Source organism: Anarrhichthys ocellatus, unplaced genomic scaffold, assembly GCF_004355925.1.
Source record: "Anarrhichthys ocellatus isolate YVR2014 unplaced genomic scaffold, GSC_Weel_1.0 scaffold31, whole genome shotgun sequence".
NCBI classification, from domain to species: Eukaryota; Metazoa; Chordata; class Actinopteri; order Perciformes; family Anarhichadidae; genus Anarrhichthys; species Anarrhichthys ocellatus.
In genome coordinates this window covers 3,774,493-3,796,481 of record NW_022280061.1, presented here as the reverse complement: position 1 = coordinate 3,796,481, position 21,989 = coordinate 3,774,493, and the positions used below count along the sequence as shown (strand labels likewise).

At 43.8% G+C, this 21,989-nt stretch overlaps 1 protein-coding gene across 5 annotated transcripts in view; it reads right to left on the bottom strand.

Moving 5' to 3' along the window:
* myh11a (myosin, heavy chain 11a, smooth muscle) overlaps positions 1-21,989 on the bottom strand; it is a 26,095-nt gene extending 4,106 nt beyond the window's left edge. For 3 of the 5 annotated variants that reach the window (XR_004213357.1, XM_031864402.1, XM_031864405.1), the window contains exons 1-34: positions 21,871-21,989; positions 18,463-18,827; positions 17,988-18,144; positions 13,297-13,324; positions 10,422-10,521; positions 10,266-10,292; positions 8,162-8,254; positions 7,990-8,053; positions 7,588-7,683; positions 7,296-7,439; positions 7,098-7,193; positions 6,870-6,988; positions 6,601-6,753; positions 6,253-6,426; positions 5,924-6,097; positions 5,639-5,753; positions 5,161-5,354; positions 4,696-4,817; positions 4,533-4,602; positions 4,285-4,445; positions 3,994-4,102; positions 3,684-3,815; positions 3,342-3,548; positions 3,114-3,251; positions 2,882-3,005; positions 2,606-2,777; positions 2,209-2,421; positions 1,852-1,996; positions 1,529-1,735; positions 1,304-1,408; positions 986-1,138; positions 660-908; positions 360-572; positions 1-213 (exon numbers count right to left, since the gene is read on the bottom strand). Coding sequence is in view for 4 of the 5 variants with exons in the window: in XM_031864402.1 (XP_031720262.1) it covers positions 1-213; positions 360-572; positions 660-908; positions 986-1,138; positions 1,304-1,408; positions 1,529-1,735; positions 1,852-1,996; positions 2,209-2,421; positions 2,606-2,777; positions 2,882-3,005; positions 3,114-3,251; positions 3,342-3,548; positions 3,684-3,815; positions 3,994-4,102; positions 4,285-4,445; positions 4,533-4,602; positions 4,696-4,817; positions 5,161-5,354; positions 5,639-5,753; positions 5,924-6,097; positions 6,253-6,426; positions 6,601-6,753; positions 6,870-6,988; positions 7,098-7,193; positions 7,296-7,439; positions 7,588-7,683; positions 7,990-8,053; positions 8,162-8,254; positions 10,266-10,292; positions 10,422-10,521; positions 13,297-13,324; positions 17,988-18,144; positions 18,463-18,804 (4,809 nt within the window). In the remaining variant the exon portion in view is untranslated. Of the gene's footprint in view, positions 214-359; positions 573-659; positions 909-985; positions 1,139-1,303; positions 1,409-1,528; positions 1,736-1,851; positions 1,997-2,208; positions 2,422-2,605; positions 2,778-2,881; positions 3,006-3,113; positions 3,252-3,341; positions 3,549-3,683; positions 3,816-3,993; positions 4,103-4,284; positions 4,446-4,532; positions 4,603-4,695; positions 4,818-5,160; positions 5,355-5,638; positions 5,754-5,923; positions 6,098-6,252; positions 6,427-6,600; positions 6,754-6,869; positions 6,989-7,097; positions 7,194-7,295; positions 7,440-7,587; positions 7,684-7,989; positions 8,054-8,161; positions 8,255-10,265; positions 10,293-10,421; positions 10,522-13,296; positions 13,325-17,987; positions 18,145-18,462; positions 18,828-20,242; positions 20,333-21,870 lie in introns of all 5 variants that reach the window. The other 2 variants (XM_031864403.1, XM_031864404.1) reach the window with 2 other exon arrangements.

The following is a 21,989-nucleotide window of genomic DNA, read 5'->3' as shown; positions in this document are numbered from 1 at the left end:
CTGCTTGACAAGCTGTCTCTTCTTCTCCTCTCCCATCTCATCTCGTCCCTGGAGGTCTCTGTCAAACTGGGCTTTCAGGGCCTGCATGTTGACCTCCAGACGCAGCTTGGCGTCCTCAGCCGCCTGCAGCTCGTCCTCGAGCTCCTCCAGCTGGGTCTTCATCTCTTCCACCTGGGCCTCCAGACCTCGTTTGGACTTCTCCAGCTCATGGACCTGCCATCAATATATAGTCACATTAACTACTATATTTTGGTGTAAATAGCATCAAGCAATGAGAGCAGTCAAACCATGGACTTTCAGCCTCAAACACTTCTTGTCCGTCAGTGATGTTTTTAATGAAAAAATGTTCCGGCACTAACGTTTTTCCCCACATCATCCTTGGAGCTGATCAGGTCCTCCATCTCCATCCTCAGGGTCTTGTTGGCTCTCTCCAGCTCTTCTCTTGAACCCTGGGCCTCATCCAGAGCTCTCGCCAGGGACAGAGCCTTGGTCTCCTTCTCTCTGGCCTCGGCTTCAGCTCGGTCTCTCTCATCTGCATATTTACTGGAGATACTCTTCTCCTCCGCCAGCATCTGGAGACCAGAGAAGAGGGAAAACCATGGATACAGTTTCTTATTATATAAGTAGTATTGTTATGACAGTTATCTCTTAGTGCTGACCTGGTCAAACTTCTTCTGCTTCTTTTCCAGGTTGGACACATTCTGTCTCTGGTTGTCCAGGTCCATCAGCGTGTCCTCGAGCTCCTGCTGCAGGCGATTCTTGGTCTTCTCCAACTTATCATACGCAGAGGCCTTCTCCTCAAACTGGGTGTTTGCTGCCTCCAGATCTCTTTGCAGACGTTTCTTACCTTCTTCCAGCAGCTCGGTGTTTCCCGTCATTTCGTCGAGCTTCTTCTTCGAATCTGACAACTGTGTATGGAAGAAGACTTTAAGAAACTGAAATTTCTCCCTAATGTAAATAAGCAACCCCTAGTTTGAACTCTGACCTGGATGTTGAGGGTGGACACGTGTCTCTCCACGTTCCTCTTGGCCTCCATCTCCTCTTCAAGCTGCTCCTGCAAGTTATTCCTGTCGTCTTCCACTTGCCGCAGTTTTGTAGAGAACTGCAGTTTCTGGCGTGTCTCCTCAGCCAGCAGCTCCTGTGGCAGCACACCATGTCAAAGGTCAATGCTTCGATTCTGACCTTTTGTCAGGAAGCATTGTGTGGTGTATTTAATTGTCACAGTAAAGGTAACATGTAGACTGTATGGGGATTATATCATGTGCTGTTTCAGCTCTAAAAGCTCTGCTAAATGTCCAGTTACCTGTGAGTCTTGGAGTTGGGAGGTAAGGCTGGAAACATCTTTGCTCAGTTTGATGTTCTTGCCCTCTGCTTCATTCAGTAGGTTTGTCACACTCTCCAGTTCAATCTGTATCAAGACAAAGATGAGGTTTCTGGGACTTTCATCTTCAACACATCAGTCTGGTAGCTTTTAAAGATTCATGTTTTTGTATGTGCAGTACTGATATAGCTACTGAAAGTAATTTACAGTGGTCTTCGAGCAGCGCTCTCCCAGCTCGGCCTTCTGCTTCTCGCTGTCGGTGAAGCGTGACTGTAGATCTGTCACCTGACCTTCCAACTTCTTCCTCTTGTGCTCCCCGTCTTGTTTGGCCTGGTTGAGTGAGCGCACCTCTATGGTTAAATCTGATGTCTCCTTCTCCAGAGCTTGTTTGGCCTTCTCCAGGGTTGACTTCACCTGAGCAAGAGAGAGAAAAAACATCCTGTGTATTGCATAGGAAAAAAAAGCCTTTCAGAACCAGTATGAACTACATAAACAAGCTAAATGACACTGTGTTAATGACGCAGGCGTACTCGTTTGGACTGCTCCAGCTGGTCTGTGAGCTCCTCCACAGCCTGGGTGTGTTTCTGCCTCATCTCCTGGACTTGGGACTCGTGGGTCCGGTTCTCGTCATCGATGGCTTTCTTCAGCAGGTTCACCTCCTGCTCACGTTTTGCCCTGGATGGATGGACCGTGCAGATGTTTGTTTGTTTTACAGATATGGCAAAGCTATCGCTTCTGTTTTACACCTTTCTTCTACAGGAACGTTCTAAGAACAAGGCAATATTTACGTTTAACAACGTAATATTAATTTTACCATTGCCATACATTCTTAATAAGTAATAACTTTATATCATTATATTTGTATTTGTCAGTGTCGTATGACCGACCTAAGTTCCTGCTGTGTGGCAGTGGTGTCCAAAGTGTCCTCTAGCTCAGACTTGAGGGCCTCCAGCTCCTCCCCGAGGTCCCGTTTGATCTTCTCTGCTTTGTTCCTCGACACCCGCTCAGAGTCGAGGTCCTCCTGCAGGTCGGAGATGTGTCCCTCCAGCTCTCTGATCTTCTTCAGAGCGTTGTTCTTCTGAGCCGTCTCATCTTCTAACCTGAGGAGGAAGAAGAGTGCATCGAGGAGGATATTTGTTAACATGATAGAATTGCATCCAAGAAGTTAAACGTTGAAGGTGCTGCTCTGCCTCCGATGAATTAAGTTACTGGGCTCTGTAGATTCAGGCGTATTGTAGATGAAAGCTGTAAATGGGTTCTACTTTTGTCACTTGTGGACTTTACCTGGCCAAGGCGTTCTGTAACTCCTCCTCCTTCTTTGCGAGCTGGGCTTTGAGGTCAGCGATCTGGGCCAGCAGGTCGGCGATCTGCTCTTGCATGTCATTCGACTCTGCTTCTAACTTACGCTTAGCCTTATCCAGCTCCTGTCGACCCTTCTCTTCCTTTTTCAAACGGACTATAAGTACAGCAGAGAGATGACAATAAGAATACATATTTAGTATGTGTCCGGTTGTGACAATAAGATTTTGAGGGTGTTAATACATGGTAACAGATGATTACCCTCTAGTTCAGAGATCATGGACTCGTGTTTATTCTTGAGCTTGGTGAGGTTCTTTGACTTCTCCTCTTCCTCTGCCAGGTTGGAACTGAAGTCTGCAATCCTCTCCTCCATCAGCTTCCTCTCCTACAAAACACAAAGTAGGTAATCTATTTGCCGAAGTCCACTTTCTCCTTTTGACATAGTAAGTCTCTTAATAAGTGACTCAGATAAACGCTCTTTGTCCACACTTACCTTCAGCAGCTTGTTGTTCTGGTCCTCCATCACCAAGACGTCGTCCTCCAGCTTTTTGACCTTCCCCTCACAGGTAACCTTCTCCAGCTGCAGCTTTTGACGGGCATCTTCCTCCTCCTCCAAATGTTCTTCCAATTCCTACAAGAACAAAATGGCAGCATTCACCTTCTGCTGCCATTTCCTCCCATTATCAACACTAAGTTAACAACAAGAAGCAGATGTGTAGACCTGCATCTGCTGTTGCATCTTCTTCTTATCCACTAACAGCCCCTGAGCACGTTCTTCCTCTTCATCCAGTCTCGCCTCCATCTCATGGAGGATCTCCTCCAACTCCTGTTTCTTAGACGCCAGGCGAATCCTCATCTCCTCGGCCTCGGCATACAGCTCTGTCTCTGCTTGAAGCTGCTCCTGCAGTGTGTTTCTCTCCTCCAAAAGCTGGAGCAAACGGATCAGATAAACATGGGCTCAGCTTCATTGGTAGACCTTTAAAAAGGAGCTTATTCTTACTAGCTTGGTTTCACTCTTGTATTAAATGAAACACTGAAAAGATTTCGAGATTTCGTCCTTTACCGATGTGTGTTTCAAGGTGATCTCCTTCAGCTCAGATTCAGACTTTACAGCAATTTCTTTGGCTTTCAGCAGCTCTTCGTCCTTCAGACCCATCTCCTCCTCCTGGCGGGTCACTTGCAGCAGAGGCTTGACCTGTGGTTCAGGAGGACGGGCATCATCACATTTTTAAAATGGGGTGAAGGCGATATAAGGCTGAGTTTGTAATTTACTAAAGTACATGAAGAACGCATTCTCCCACTAAATTAAAAACATTAGAAAAGCCTCAAAAACTATGTTGTACTGTGATTTTGTTGCAGAATGATTAGTTGACCTTTGTGAAGAGCCTCCACCACTGCCAGTTCCTCAGTTTGAGGTAGGCAGCACAGTTCCTCTGGATCACTTTCATGGCTGTGAGTTGCTGTTGTCTCTTGGCAAATGCCCTTTAGAAATACAATGAAACCAATATACCATGTATGATACAAAGCAATGTGTTTCTAATGTATAGTGATAAAAACAGTAAAAAAAGTACAAAAGAAGTTATGAAAGCCTCCTCCACTGCTACAAAATACTGTCTAAAAGACAGTTTCATTAGATAAGTGAGAGGAGGCTTGTGTATTCATACCTTCTGGCCAGGAACCCTCTAGCCTGGGACTGGAAAGCAATGATGACCACAGTGATCTTCAGATCTCTCTCCTCCTCCAGCTGGGCCAGCACTCCTGTGCGGAAGAAGATCTTACTCAGTCCGATCCTGTACAGGTTGGGGTCCAAGTCCAGATGCTTGATCTACACAGACAGGAGATCAGTGAGAAAAAGGAGGCTCACACACTGTATGAAAACTTAAATGAACATTTTGTGAACCTATGTGTTTACCATGAGGCAGCAGGCTTGTTTGCCATCCATGAAACCTTTGGGGATAGCACTAGCAGCCAGGATCTCATAACTATAAGACAGGAAAGAGACACAGATATGCTTAGTAAGGTTTCCAAATATCATAATCTTTAGAGACACTTTATAAGTTAGTGAGTTTCCTCACCGCTGGCGAAACTCCTGGAAGACTATTCTGTTGGGAAATCCTTGTCGGCAGATTCTGATCCCCTCCAACACACCGTTGCACCTCAGCTGCTCCAGGACCAGGTAAGCATCCAACTTCCCGGACTGAGGGGAACAGGATTGAAGTCTTAATACACTGGGTTTTATGAAGGAATCACACATATCGTATATAAATCATGTTACGGGTTTGATTGTTCCATAAGGCTACACAAGAAAGCGCTGGATTTTCTTTTATTTCTTTCAAAACATCCATATCTAAACTAATTATCCTACAGGGAGCCAGAAAGTTCACCACTGGACAGATCACCAGTCTACCACTGAGGCCAACACATAAAGACAGGTGACATCGGCCTCCTGTTAAACACGATGACTGGGCAAACAAGTTATTTCATAGACTGCATGCCTTGCCAAGTTACTAGTGTTAATATAGTAAATAGTCTTTCTTTACCCTCTTCTCGTGGTTGGGGATGATGCATCTGACGAAGTTGGGCTGCGTGTTGTGCAGTGTGGTCATGAGTTTGGCCAGAGACTCCTTGTAGAGCTGTCCCACCGTGCGGAACATTCCCTTCTTGGTCTTTGAGGCGCTCGGCATGGAGCTGTCCGTCATCTTGGCTATTGTGTCGAGACCCACCACTCTGTCCGCTGAAATAGACGACACATCATCATATTCATGTGAAAAAAAGCGTGTTCACTACCGACTGTAATGTTGCTATAGCAGTGTGTTTCACTTTATTCTGTTTTAATGATAGTGACATCTTGCACAGAGACAGGAAAGGGAGGGGAAAGAGCGAGGGGATGACATGCAGCAAAATCTAATTTCATCGGTGTCACTGCACTGAAATATTTAATTTATTAATTTCGTGCGTTAACGTGTTTTCTGTACAAGTTGACAGTAAGTCATGTTTGGCTAAAACCAGAGATCTCACAATCTTTCCAGAGGTCCTGCACGAACTGGCTGGAGGAGTTGTTGAGCAGCGATGTGACGTTGTCATTTAGAGGGTCCATGTTCTTTGTCAACCAGGCTGTGGCATTATAGTCCACCTACAACATCAATGTTAGTTGAGCTTCACTTAAAAATATTATCTTACATGTCAGCAATCATCGCAGCGATATTGTTTTCAATCATTTAACCCAAATTACAACGCAACAGGAGCGTATGAGGACGCCATAGCATGCTTTATCGTATTATACACACATCCAATCATACTCACCCTCCCTGCATAATGGAAGAGAGAAAACTCTGTCTTGTCTTTGAGCTGTTTAGGTTTGGCAAATTTCACATGGTTCCCTTGTGTGTTCATGAGTTTCTCCACAAAGGAGACATCTGTGGCTTTGGGAAACCAGCACTCCTCATCCAGCAGAGCCAGGATGCCTGGAGGGTTGTTCTGCAGAGAATGTAGTGATTACTGACTAACATGTAGATTAAGACACATCATACTGGATCACATGTGTGCACCAGGCAGGAGAACATACTTGGTTTGACCTATCAATGAAGTGGATTTAAATGACATTGTGCTTCTATTGTCTCGAGGCCACTCACCGGTCTCTCGATGAGCTCAATGCAGGGCTGCAGGTCGAGGCCGAAGTCGATGAAGTTCCACTCGATGCCCTCCCTCTGGTACTCCTCCTGCTCCAAGATGAACATGGTGTGGTTGAAGAGCTGCTGCAGCTTCTCATTGGTGTAGTTGATACACATCTGCTCAAACGAATTGTCCTGCAAAAAACAAAAAACAGAACTCAACATACATATAATACATGAAAATGTTTGTGTCTTTTGTGTTTATTACAGGTATAATATGCAGGAATTTTCCACAAAACAGCGTATAGACTCATGCAAAAGTAATCCCTCTCAGCTTATTAATGTCTGATTCAAGAACATGTTCCAAACCTCAAAGATCTCAAAGCCGGCGATGTCGAGGATCCCCAGGAAGGAGGCCCCCTGGCGTTTGGTCTTGTCCAGGGCCTTGTTGACTCGGCCCAGGATCCAGCGGAAGAGTCGCTCAAACACAGCTTTAGCCAGAGCTTCAGTGGCAAAGTCAGCCTAACAAATACACACAAAGCAGTACATTTCTAAATGACAGGGTTGGGATGTGGTCATTGAATTAAGTATTTGTATTATTGTTCTTAGTGTTTCACACAGTGCACTTCCTGTAGTACCTGCTCTTTGGTCTGTGCCTTCTGCACCACCTCTCTGCCCACTTTGATCCGAGGGGTGAGGATGGCACGGGTGAAGTCTGTCACATTGATGCCCTGCAGGTGACACACCTTCTGGGCCGCTAGAGAGAGAAGACATGAATGCTGTTTCTGTTTTTGTACATGTACTGCTGTAGATACGATTTGGAGTGAAGTTTATATTGGTCACAAGAGATGTGAGAAGTGTCTGACCGGTGTTGTCTGGCATAGTGGCCTGCTCCTGGTTCCTCTCTTTCTTGAACTCAATGTTTCCCAACTGCATGACTGTGGAGCACACCTTCAGGATATCTGAAACACAGGGACGTGAGAGTTAGCATCAAAGAGAACCCGCAGTGGCACCGCCAAGCAGCCCGTCATACTCTCGCCAAGCAGAGTCAAGATCGCTGATACCGATTCTCTCCTCGTCGGTGAAGCCCATGATCTTCATTGCCTCCATGGTCTCTTCATACATCTCATCGTCCTCCTGGCCGGTGACTCGAACGTGACCCGAACTGAGGAAGCGGTAATTGCTGAAGGACTCCAGAAGAAGCTCCTCTGAAATATACAGCACACAACGTCAAACATTTCATGAATGACTGCTTAACTTTCTGTGAATCTGACGGTGACGTTGACCACACGTGGTAGGTCAACCTGCAGTAACGGTCCAGCAGGATGTAATATTACCGATTACGCTTCAACTCACCACGTTTCTCCTGGGCACCAGCAATCATGTAGTAGAAGATGTGAAAAGCTCTTTCTGTCTTTGCTTGTCTGATACAGCGAGACTTCTCCAGCAGGTCTGAGAGTTTCAGCTGTTAGAGAATACACACGGACACTGAGGAAGGTTTCACAGACCAAATCAACTGTTCAGGCCCCATGCCAAGATGTTCAGTGCCATTTCCTGTCTAGTCTGCCTGTTTTAAAACTTTGAATGACATAAACACATTTGATAAGGGCCTTATAGTTAAGTATATATACTATAGGCTAACTTAAGCTAAAGAAAATACACCTCTTGGATTAGATACTGAATTGATACTAAATATGAGATATACTTCTTAAGGCCTTTCTCTAACAAGAGCGTGATGAACCCCCACAGACAGGATACAAGTCTCAATGTTGGCTCCAACGATGTAGCCGGTCACATCAAAGTTGATGCGGATGAATTTACCCTGTGAGACAGAAGATGTTACAGTTAAAATGCTCTGATTAACAAAACAGGCCCTAAAGAATCACATCGGATACAAAATGACTTCTCCTTCTGAAAATAGCAAACTCACAAATCGAGAGGAGTTGTCATTTTTGATGGTCTTGGCATTTCCAAAGGCCTCCAGGATGGGATTGGCCTGCAGGAGCTGCTTCTCCAGCTCCCCCTAGTGACAACAGCGGTACACAGAAACATCACAATGACACACTGATGGGTTGCTGGAGGCGGAGTGCAGCACTGTAGCTGGTGATCAGTGGGGATGAAGTGGTTCAGGGTGGGTATGGGCAGCGGAAGGTTGATCAGAGGATTATCACTGATCTGTTTACGACATGAAGGAGTTAATCCATAAACTTCCTGAGAGGTAAATCTACATGTTGCTTTGATATGACAGTATAACTCCTTCCTAATCGTCTTTGACTTTCTTCAGTATCTTACGTAACACAGACACGTGGCCTGAAGACCTTTCCATCAGAAAGACAAAGTGTTAAAACGAGGAGAAGCTGCTGTTGCTGGTGTGGAAACAAAGAGAGAGAGAGAGAGAGATGGACGTAAGTGAGGTTATGTTAGGAGAGACGCGGCATCTAAACCTTTTTGACATTGCAAAACCTTTGATGATTCCTGCCAAAGTATTTGCATTCAATGTGTTGGAAAATCAAAATGATTGTGATTCACAAACAGCCTGCTGGAGATGTGATTTGCTTCCAGCGTGACTGGTAGGTGGCGCTGGGTGATGGTCAGTAAATGAGGCAGACACTCCTTCACTCTGCATCGAGCTAATCCACCTGATCAAAGGGGTCTGTGTCAGCCTAGCATCGAGGTCAGGTGCTGGAGATCTCTACCTTAAAAATACTCCCTTCAGCTACCCTGTAAACAAGCTAAAGCCAGGCAGAGGAGAGGGGCACGAGTGGTGTGTTAACATTGTAATCAGAAATGGCAACGGTGAGACGAGAACAATGATGAAGATTAATGATGGACGCGTTCAGACATTTGCTGACTTCATAAAGGTTGATCGTGAGGTCTTACTTCACATGGTACTTTTTTTTAAAACAAGGTGTTAATTTCTCTAAACTCGTTTAGAGTCATTAAAAGTCAATCTTTTTTATGTTTAAGGAAAAACTGGAAAGATACAGACCAGCTGAAGAGGAGCAGTTCAGAGTTGGCAGAGCAGAGAGGAGGGTCTTGTTCATTACGTCACTGGAAGAAAGAAGGGAGAGAAAAGAGAAACAGAGTGCAGCAAGAAAGCAAAAGAAAGCTGAAGGGAAGGATTGTTCTTAAACACTGTAAATAAAACGCTCAAGCAGATAACTAATGAGCAGCTGGCTGAGTCAAAATAGTGCCTGAGGAAGTGAGAGCAGAGAAAAAGAGATAGGCCCAATGCTGTTTCTTTTTAGGCGAGGTACGGAGGAACCTTTGAGTCTTACAGCAATCTGTACATCGTTTCCTCTGTGGCAGACACCCGGAGGGGGGCTGGAGCCAATAGCGAGTGGAAGCATCGCTTTGACCCACTAATGAATCCCTCCGATACCGTCACCAACGCCAGAGCAACACCACAAACCATCAACGCCTCGTCAGACGACTGCGACCCCATTTTACTCATCCTGACTTGAACGCCGCACCGCAGGGCGAATGTCAGGTGAGAGGAGGAGGAGGAGGAGGGAACGGAGAGGAAGGGTGGGGAGGTCGGTGTTTAATAGATCAGAACAGGACATGGGCATGCTCACACTGTGCTCGTTGATCCGTGAGAGACCCTGTCACTGCCAGGGAGGCTCCAATCTCACCTCCGCTGGCAGTGAAAGGGTGTTCATGAGAGGATGGATGACACAAAACTCAACACGATAAACCAGTTCAGGAGGATGAAAAACACTACACGTCCTTCAGTGAACACTCGGCAGGTTGGAAAAGTGACTGCGAGTCAGTACCAGGATGTTGGTCATGCAGTCTAGATCAGCTGTTGTTGGGTAAGTTACAGACACGACGAATGTTAGAGTAAACACCTTCTAACTCAAGAGCGGTAAGATGTGGGATCTCGACCCTTGGTGTTGACAAATCATTACAAACAGAAACACTATATTTGGGTAACTCAGTGATGCTGTCTTCATGCACTTTTCTAACCTAAGGAAGAGACACACACAAACACTACACACAAAAACACACTCCAGGCATTCCCCTTTACTCACGTAGGCAAACTGTGTTCCTGATTGTTGCTATTTGGAGGAAATGGCGATATAAAAGGATTAAAGCGAGCAGTTCCCTGCATACGTTGAAGAGTGAGGGAACTGGCTGACACATCCAAACGTTTAATAACAACATGATCTCTTCACACAGATACTTACAGCACTGCTGTCCTTCTTGCCTTTATGCGAGGAGGCCACGACAGCCAGATACTGGATGACCTTCTTGGTGTTCTCCGTCTTGCCAGCTCCAGACTCTCCACTGGAGAAGAAAAAGCGAGAGGGGGATTAAAAGATACAGAAAGAGCAAGACGATAAGCAGCACTGACAGGTACTCTGTTCACAGTTCAATAACCCGGTTTAATTGAATGGAAATGTCTGTCCAATGTCTGACTCAAAGCATAATGTTATTGTTCAGTCTGCCTACTACACAGATCCTTTTACCAACTATCATGTTCATAATCCACCTATTTAGTGAGGTCATTTAACATTTCTAAATGAACCCTTTCCTCTTATTTTAGAGCTTTAAAGAAATAGTTTGAAAACAGAAAGCATGTTTTTTTTTTGGCATTTCTGACATTATTTGATGGTAAACAGTGTCGAGATAGATGGACATAGATAACACAGGTGGTATGTGCCTTAAGTCTTAAATTAGTCTTCATGCTAAGCTAACAGGCTGCTCTAGGTACTCTCTATGCAAGAAAGCGAATAAATGTATCGTAAACAATGTCGATATGTTCCTTGAAATAATGGCCAAACACTTCATGGAAACATAATCAGTGTGTGTATATAGCTGGAATAAAACCTTATAACATATACTAAGTTATTAAGAGTTCTATGACAAATACTCTCAGACTAGTTAAAGATGTAGGACCTTTTTAAGAGGCATTTTATAACTCAAACATTTTTAAACCGAAGCAAGAGCACATTGTTTGCAGAAAATGATCCTGGATACTTGAATGATACCAGAGCCATCAGCCAGCAGTCCAACACATAGACACATCCTTCCATAAAAGGCATGCGATGCTCCGTGTGTCAGGGCTTGGCAGCCCTGAGAGGAATCTAGTTCCTCTGTCCTGTTCAGGTTTGTAAGGACACATGACAGCCAGGCTCCTACTGTAGGGGGCTGTTAGTGCAGAATAAAGTCTGATGGGAGTTTTTCCTCCCGACGGTCCATCAAACTGTCTCTTCCTGTAAGTCCTGCTTACCATCTGTACAGCCTTCACTGACACTCATGAGATTATTTGAAAGGATTGAATGGATTAAAATTCCATCAGAAGTAGCATATTGCTAATGTTCAGATGTGTAACTATGTTTTATCATGATTTTGGAAAATGTTTGCTCTTCTTCTTGTAAAATATTGAATATTTAAAAACTTTATGAAAAAATAAAAGAGTGAGTTGAGTGTGCATCCTGTGATGGGATCTGTGGAGGCCATATTTTATTTTAAGAAGAGTTACACACAAGGTTGAGAACAACAGTGCAGACAACACAAGCAGTGTCCTCAGTGTCCTGCAACTTTACGCCCACTAGGTCTATTCCGTCAGTCCTGCCTTTCACACACATGCAATGGATACTCGACCAAGGAAACTGATGACCCTGCTGAGATGAAATGTCAACATCTCAAAACTGGATTTAGCAGCAGGCTCCCAGCTATTTCCCATGACAAATTCTTGCTAGAATTACTAGAATACACACGAATGCCTGTAAAAGCAAGCGAGGTGTCACTTCAATTGCTGCAAAGCATGAGACTACAAACTCCATTTCTTTAAAGTTTCACAAGTCTCCCATGACAGCATATTAACAAACACTTATAAACCTCATGATTTAAAGAGGTCAGGTCAAGATGAAGGATTGCTGTAAAAACAATACCAAAGAAGAACATACGGTGCAATGAGACACATGTAAACACACATGCAGGAGGAGCATGTCATACATGACATTCCACGTATTGCAGCAGAAACATTTCTCCCATATATGGCTCCAGAGGCCTGCTGAGAATGAGACCAGCTGTAGCTCAAACTGAAATCTGTAAGTGATTGTGTGGACCTGACTCACGTTCCACAGAGAAGACAGAGTTTGTGTTGCAGCTCTGTTGTATCACAGGACTCACAGTTTATAACTTTAAACTGGTTTTAAATAGTGCTTCGTATCAAACATCTTCACGTTCACCAGAACTGTAAACAAATACCTCCCCGCACACAGAGACCGGGATAAATACTTGCAAAGAGAGCTTGATAGTTGAGGAAATGGTCTGATGAGATCAGAGAATTTGCAGCATCCTGGCATCTGTACAATGTGGAGTAGAGAGAGCCTTGAGGGGGAGAAGCCCTTTCCTCTCATCCCCTTTACTGGCACAACTGGATGCTGAGCAGCAACGGTGCTACTGTTCACTCACAGCTAATACGGGAGATACTGCGATCTGGATGTTAAACTGCTCAGCTCCTCCATACTAAAACAAATCGCTGAGTACGTGACGTTGTTTTCTATGAATTAAAGTAAAGTTCAGGCCAGTCCAAATATTTAAGCATGTTGCTGCTGCACAAAATGAGGCCCTCTATCCCTGGATGTACAATGGATGTCAAAGGTCTTAATAATTGGTTTGAAAAAAGAAAAAAGAAACAAACAAAATGGAGCCCAAACATTTGGAGAGCTAATCTGGTCCTCCCATCAGCAGGCAGGGCACACTTCCTGACCGAGGGTCTGAGAAGAGAGCGAGGCCACAGCCCTCTGGGACGCATTCACGCTCATTACGTTTAGCTCCATTTGAGTACAACACAATTTACTGCAACATTATCTAACAGACAGTCCCATCTTCACAAAATATCTCAGTTATTTCATGCTGGTTGAGAGACTGGCTGCTGAGAGACCAGAGAGGTATCTGATTTGTTTCACTGCGTGTTTACACATTATGTAACTGTTCTTCCACACAAACACGCAGATAAACACGCAGGGCTTTCTGCTACCGTTGATGAGACGTCCAGGAGAAAGGTTAAGGAGAGAGGGTGAGTTTGGAGGTGACAGATGTTTTACTTACGTGCAGAGAATGGACTGGTCCTCACGATCTGCAGACACAAAGAAAGTTTATAGCGTCAGACAGGTTGTATGACGACTCGTTCACAAATATACGGTGAGTGAGTGTCCAGATCACTTGTAAAGGCATACATGTGGTAAACCAAAAGAATCTGCAGTGACCACTACAAATATGCAATTTTATATTATGTATTATTTTCTTTTTCCCCAATGTTTGGTGACTTGTGAAACCACAATCCTTCCTCCAGAAATAAAGATCAATCTCGTGTTAAACTGAAGACACCAGCTGGGACTTGGTTCAAAGCTGAGAGGAGGCTCAGTGATGTAAAGAAACACGCAACTCCCACAAATACTTTGATTTTTAACTATGAAAATCAACTCTGAATGTGCTTAGCAATGAGTCATTACATCGGCTGCAGAAATGCTCCTGGGAGAATACAGTGAGTCCATGTAAGGCTTCTTTGTAACTGTATCCTTCAATACAAAGTGCTCCTGGGGGAGTACAGGGAGTACCGCTGAGAGAACAGATCACTTTGCTCCCAGTTTAACATGAAACCTCTCCGTGAGTGACACCTGAAAGCTTCGCTGCTAACGACTCCTCGTCCTCAAACGGTGAAGAGCATCATTAATATGCAGCGTCATCATTTTCATACAGTGATTTATTATGTTGTGTTACAGTGTGCAGCCGGCCCTGAACTGTAAACTTGACTTTGGCTGCTGTTCTACTGGATCCATTCCGTACATACACACACAATGCAGCACTTCCTAATTAAGGCAGAAGGGAAAGAGAGAGAGAGAGAGAGAGAGAGAGAGGTGGCCAGAGTCGTGAGCTTTTGTAAAACATCCAAAAACAACACTCAGTCTTGCGCCAGAGACTCAACGAGAAGAGACACTGCAGAAATATTACGAATATTTTTGTGACACTGATGGTTCAGATTAAGTAAAACTCAAAATCTGAAGACAGGAGAGTGTCGATGTCTCTGCCCCTGTCTGGCAAACACAAAGAAAGGCACATCAGTCACCTGCTGCAGTGAGACGTTGAAGGGGACAGCAAACTCCCTGCGGGAATTTCAATTTTTTTTTTTCTCCTGGACATCAAAGACTGAGGCACGATTTGGGAAGAATGGGATCTCAGCCAAGATTGCAGGAAGAATGTCTCAAAGCTCAGGCGAGTTATCTGGATCTGCTGTTGCTCTGCACCACTTCCACTCTAACATGTGAACTGCTCATACTATAACTCTCGGTGTCAACATCCTGCATCATTAGTCACTACTTCATGGGAAATCCCACTAATACATCAACAATAACAACTGTCTGCCAGCCACAGTGTGACACAACAAAGGCTCAAAAGGGTTCATAGATGTGTAGATGTAGTCTTAACCTGTTGGTAGTCGAGGACTCTTTTGTGCAGAGTCTTATTGAAATAATTCATACTGAGACCATCTTGAAGCTTTATGTTTATGTACGTTCTTCATGATGCTACAGACAGTATATAAGAAGAGGACGTAGTCTCCCTGACGTCTCCCATCGATTTGACTCCCGACTACCGTTTTGAAGCCTCGAGTTCGGCATTTTGGCCGTCTCCATCTTGTTTTTTTGAAACCAGAAGTGACACGTGGAGACGGTGGAGTTAAGTACAACCGAACGCTGAATAAGACAATTTTAGCCGACTGAAATGGTTACAATTAACTTTGACGAAGTAAAAATACGCAATGAAAGGGTTAAAGCTGTAAGACGAACTCTCAGACTAGACAACGCCGGTAGCGACCTGTCAATCACCGTGTAGCCTCGCCCTAAAGCATCCCCTGCTTTATGGTCTGTGTGACTCTAAATGGACCATAATGTACTAAATGAACATCATGCTGCATTGAAGAAGACTTGAAACTAGAGATTGAGACCATAAACTCATGTTTACAATGTTTACTGAGGTAATACATCAAGACAGAAGTTTCTCATTTTCTGATAGACTTCCATACAACCAGACTTCTTTTTGCAGCCAGAGGAGTCGGCCCCTGTTCGCCACCAGAAAGAAAGTTTAAGACACTTTCACATTGGATTCACTTCTCAGACCTGGAGGTTGCTGCCTGTTCAAGACTCAAAAGCAAGCATTTCTGTTGAAAAACAGTTTGGGGTTAAATATTAAGAATCCAATGAATAAAACCTTCTGAGATTAACGATCACAATCTGAGACCGGCAAACCAATCCAGCAGCTAATTCCTTCTGTCCTGGAAAACAGAGACGTTAACGAAGCACATCTGCGTCCTCAGACAGACGTGTATGATGTCTGGACTAAAAACAAGAAGTGATTTTCTACTGAAACAACTTGTCAAAAATCTCACATCTTAAAAGTCATGTTTGATACATGTAGTGTTTATTACCTCCCTTTTATAGTCTGCCTTAATCTTTTCTTTCAAATGTATTAACCGACGATGCTGTTGTTGCTTTTGCTGCTGACTTCATTGTCTTAGTACTTTGTCGTAAAAATCAGTTTGACGGCATGTTTTAAGTTCTAAAACTGAACGGGCGGTCCACGATCTTAAACATCAATTGTCATTTCATACATCATGAGCCCAAGCTGGCGTCTGATGTGTTTAGTCTGAAATAAATGCAGCAAATCAAAACTCTCTCTTTTTCGTGTTAACACCGTGTTCTGGGTGGTAACTCACATGTGAAAATTCTCTCCAGGCTTCAGCTGTATGGGATGAGCTGAAGAAGTGTAATCCAAACAGCCACACAAACACCGATCAATCCTCCCCCTTCTTGTTTACTAGCGACACCGTGTTTACACACACTAGCTACACACACACACACACTTCCTGTGTACCGGCCGGGACAATTTAAAATCCTCCGATGGACACTTGGTGTCAGCTTCATTCTCAAAGTAAGAGAAATCACAAATCCGAAACAGATTTAGGAGACTAATGATGACAACGCTGAAAGAATCAGGCAAACATTGAATCTGAAGTTATAGTTTGTCGATCCACAGGTTAGGGACGGATATTGTTCCAGCTGTATTTCTTCTCACTTCTTCTCAGACGATCAATCATTTCTAGGAGCCTCCAGACTCACACGTAGTTTCAGCACCAGTTAAGGTATCAGTACCCTTAAAATACAGAGACAAAGACTTAAAGAGACCACCTGAGAGATGGAACTAGCAGCTCAAAAGTTAGTTTTCATACAATGTGTGAATGCACTTACTTAGCTTAACACCAGTGCAGCAGGTAACAACAACATATTCCAATGTTTTGGATCAATGATCGATGTAGAGTGCATACTTATGTATTTTTCTCAAACCGGGAATGTGCATTCACATGAAGGAAAAGTTCAAATGGAAGCTGAGCTATCTAATAATAATAATAATAATTATACATTTTATTTATAGAGCGCTTTTCATAAAACTCAAAGACACTTTACATTAAAATCATCATATATAAAAGCAATACACTAAAAACATAAAATACACAATAGTGGTCGTCTAAAACATGACGTACATTGATACTGTACTGTTATGCTTGTTTTGGGTCAAGTCCTCCGTATCATCCTGAGTGTCTGAGCAGTTATATCAGTTTCTCTCTTTGCAGCCAGAGGTTAAATGGTGTGGTTGTGGAAGATTTGGGATAATCCCGCCTTCTTAGGAGCGCTCTAAACAATTACTTCTTAACTTTACTGTAAGTCCTGTCCAAACATCCTGTTTCATTGGGAAACTCATCAAACCAATGCAGAAAAGCACAATCTCAAACCCATTTAATGGGAACTTTAAACTCTCATTTCTTGCACCAAAAAAAAACAAACAATACAGTTAAGAATATTTGAACGAGGACAGGGAGGCGGCTGAAACAGGAAATGTTTTACAGCCCTCCACCCATCTCCCAATCCAGATGTCAACTCCTCTGAGAGGACATCAACATGACATCCAGTGGGCACGACCCCCTGGAAGCACAAGAAACCGCTTCTGTGGGAAACCAGCTGCTCTAAGCTGCTGCAGGCTCGTCCAGGAGCCATTTACTGTAAGCACGACTCTGCCAAGGCCACGATCGTCACGTCTGCAAGACACTGACTCTCAAACAGGCCATCAAACGCTATTTCTTTCACACTCTTACAACTGACGTTGAAGTCAACTTGCAGGTGGAGTAACAAGGTTCATTTTGAAGTGCATAATAATAAACACCGCTCTGCCTATGAAACTATCAGCCTGACAGCGTTGGCCTGTTTGTGGTTTTTACTAACAGCTTTGTCATCGTGACAGAGCTGAACGCTGCCAGCTGTCATCACTCAGACAGAAGCGAGACTTTCTGCAGCTGATTCCACAGCTCACCCACACCGAGCTCTTAATAGATAGCGGCAAACACTTCAATCTGACAGAAATCACCTGAAAACACGTGAGGCGGGCAGCTTGCAACTGCAATCAGTTTGCCTGGTTGTGTGTGAGAGTTTTTGCCTTCAACGCTGTTCCCAGCTCTCTTCATACATCCATGCTCTGGACAGCTAACCAGCCCATCACAGAGATAACAAAGCTGGAAACACAGAACTCTGAAAGATATGTTTCTAGTTTATGTTGTTTGTGCGTAGAAACCTTACATCACAAACACTTGGACAACCGGAAAATTCTACAAAAGAAATGATATTGCTGCTCCATCAGAGGGAAATGAGTGAGGCAGACATCACAAAGAGAGGGAAGCAGTGGAAACACCCTACCTTGCATCATGCTCCTGTAGGCATTGTCAGCGATGGAGTAGATATGAGGGGGGACTTCGTGTCGTTTCTTCCCTTTGTACATGTCGATGATCTTCTCTGAGTAAATGGGCAGCATTTTATAGGGGTTCACCACCACACAGAACAGGCCGGAGTACGTCTGAGAGAAAAAGACCAGGAAGTAGATGAGTGTGTGTGAGCCCTGTGCATGTCGGTGGAGGACTTAAACAAGTCAGGGACAGAAGGCAATGATACAGATTGAATTACTGTACAAAGCTTATTTAGGATCAGTATTTGCATAAAAATTTATATTAGAATTAACATTAGAAGATGAGGTTGAAATTAGGATTAGGGAATCAATGAAGTCAACATAAATGCTCATAAATATATAGATACAAACATCTGTGTGTGGTTGCACAGCGTTAGGGTGTGAGTGAATGATTGTGGGGGCATTGACATGTTTTCGCTGTATACTTACATAAATAAGGCCAGAGAAGTACCTCTCGCGGATGTTGTGCAAGACGGAGGCTTCGTTCAGGCAGGTGAGCTCGGCCATGTCCTCCACCTTGCTGAATTTGGGCGGGTTCATCTTCTGGATGTCATCCTTGTTGACCGTCACCTTCTTGCAGTTGTCAGCCAGCTCCACCAGAACCTCGTCGCCGTGCTCCTCCTTGATACTGGCCGCCTCGAAGCCGTGCTTCTCCGACGGGATCCACACCAGCTTCTTGTTCGACCAGTCCGCCTGAGCCATGGGGCTGTTCAGGAAGTCTTTGTCAACAAAGAGGAACTTCTCGTCGTCGGTTGGGGCCTTCTTAGACATCTTGCCTTGTGGTCGAGGGCCAACTGTTGGAGAAAACATTTTTGAAAATGAATTGGAAAATAGTGAACAATAAAGGAAGGGAGGTGGGAAGCAAGTGAGGATGGAACTAACATAGGAAGAAACAGAGGCAAGAGGGAACAAAGCAAGGCAGGAAGGAAGGAATTAAAAAAAGATGAGAGCGCATAAAAATGAGGCGAACATTTAGCTGTTATAGGAGACATGTGATCGTGACTGAAAGAGTTAACATTTTTCATCCATCGGGGAGTTCCAGAGTGCAGTCATTCTCACAGACCTCCACCCCCATACAGCGCTACACATTCACATACGCCACTAGGGAGACGCACAAACAATTCCCCCTCCCTAATTTAGATTTTAGATTTTAATTAACTCAGTAACAAAACATTCTCCAAAGAAACAACAGACTTATCTGAAATAACCCCAAACCATTAATGCTCACTGGCTTTTACTCATACTCAATCATGAAGTCAGTGCTTAATTGACAACATCCATGTTTTCCATGTCTATCCCCCTCCATCTCTCTCTCTCTCTCTCTCTCTCTCTAGGAGGCTTCAGTCTCGTGCTGTGATGACCATATATGGGCCCCTTCTCTGGAGCAGGACTCTTTTTCTGCGGACCTAAACAGCAAGGCAAGTGAACTCCCAAACAAAGCCCATATAGGGAATAGTATGTCTCTTGCTGGCCTTGTCGTTTACTTCAAAATGATAACAGCGAGGCAGAGCGCATGAGGGGGGACGGGGCTTTAACAATCATGCTTCATATGGGTCCCCGGCGACAGGCAGCGTCTAAACTATGAACAAGTGTCTGGGAGAAGTTCCTGCAGTGGGAAGTACTGTAAAATGCAAAAGTGTAGGAATTGCACTTTAACCAAACTCTATTGAAGTAAAAAAGACAGCATGGTAGCAAATATTTGAAATATATCAGCATATTCTGCACCATTTTGTCTGAATGTGCAACCAAACTAAACTGGTTCAGTGAGGCTAATACTACATTTGAACTAGTGAGTAGAAAGCTGAATGGTTTCTGGATTACAGACAATGAGTCACTCATGTCCACAGGCTGTTGCTTCACCCTCTCCATCCCTAAGTGACGGGCATACACTTTAATTGAGTGGGAACTATGTAAAAAAGCCGCTGAGCCTATGAAGCCTATACATGTACCCAAAGGACCAGCGAAACCAAACCACCCAGAAACTACTGAAATATATCGCATGAATATTAACGGGAGACAGACAGACTTCCTATTTGTTGAGAAACTCCAGTGAGCTGAGCACGGTTCTGAGGAAACGACCAGCTGATGCTTTGATGATTAGCTTTTTCTGCAGATAAAAGTAAACAGACTTTTCCTGTCTCTCCACCCGATGCTCGAGTATGTGCAGCCAATCAAAGCCTTCCTCCTTAACCCCTTTAAATTTCCTCACCACTGTGGCTTACTGCGTCTGTGAAGCCTCCTCTCGCTCTCTCTGTCAGCACAGCTTTGTACTCAGCCAGTGTATCTTGAAGACAGCTGTCTGAAGTGGAGTTGACAAGATAGCAGGTTGATACAGACTGACTGAAATGGTAAGGATCACAAAGCCCTGTTTGTCATCACATGCATCATTTGCCACGAGACTAAACTACCAATACTCCATTATAACTACTGTGTTCACAGTCATACCATACATTACTGAAAATGTCCATTTTAACTCACAATATTTGGCACAAAAGTCACTGATCTGCTTAGTTCAGTGAGATGTTGGCCCTCGATTCTCAAACACAAAGAAGAACAACATGATACAAATCTATGTGTCCAAAAACAATGACTTTATTTTAGAATATTTATTTAAAATGATAATAAAGAAGTGGAGATGTCACCCAGGAGACTAAGTGAGCTATTTCTGTTAGTGTGTGAACGAGGTTGAGCAGCAGGGCCTCTGAAGGACTTTACTCATTTCCTCTCTTGGCTGTACAAACATTCTCCCTGTTATCATCTTCTTAATAATACATTCATGATGATTAGGATTACAGCATGAAAATAATTAAATCATGAAGACTAAAATAGACAAATGACGACACTTGGTTTGTCCCATTAGAGAAAAGGTCCTCAGACTCAACTGTCTATTTAAATAGAAATATGGCAGCCAAATTTTGGTATTTTCACAATGCGGGCATCTGTGTCTAAACCAGTTTATCATGTTCTGGAGGGCAATCCTGGAAGTCTGCTTCCTGGGGAGTGAAAGTCCTCGTCAGTGTGATGAAGTTAAAGCGGGGGGGGGTGGAGCTGATGAACATTACATAGACTAACAAAGGGAGGCGAATCTGGACATCACTGCCATTAATGTACACAACTACAGAGAGAGAACTGAGAATAAAATGAAACCAGATTTATAAGAAATATTAAATACACTCGGTGCAAACCACCACTGATGGTTTCATTGGTGTCAGTTCTCACTACTATGTCTGCATCTTCAGCCACAACAGTTTCAGCTGTTTGACAGACAGGCAGCTTTATAAACCACATTTGGAAAACATGAAACTCCATGGTTAGGGTCGTACCCATTTCTTCACTGAGATATTCAGACATAACTTCCCCTTACTTCCTTACAAACTGCAGCGTGGTGCAGTGAACGCAGCATGATTTGAAGTGTTCACAACAGTTATCTTATACACTTGATTAAATACACAAATGTTGCTCTGTATGAATTGAAAGTGTTACTAAAGTAAATGCATACTGTACTGTAGACCTGAGCACCAGCTTGGTCTCATTTTCTTCAGTTAGTAACTTCACAGAAGTGATGCAAATCACAAACATAGACAAGCTGTCAAAAATGTAAGCTAATAAGCTAAAGCTGATACTTTTCTAAAACACATTGTATACCTGTACGTCAAAATTCCTATTAAATTATCTTTGCAACATGTTCACTGTTTAAAGCTATCATTTTAAAACAGTAAAACAAATTAAGAACTTGAATTCCTTAAGTTTAAGGTAAGGTGTAGAGGGGTGCGGCTGGACAAGTGCACTGCAGCATCACCACCTGGAGAACGACACTCCACAGAAACATATACTCACACAATGAGAAGAAACGTGTGTTCGGGGAGCTTTGGGTTTGGAAAGTTAGCGTCTGGAGCGGCAGGCGTTGACGAGGTACTCCAAAAACGAACTGTCCAAATGACACCCGTCAAATTCAG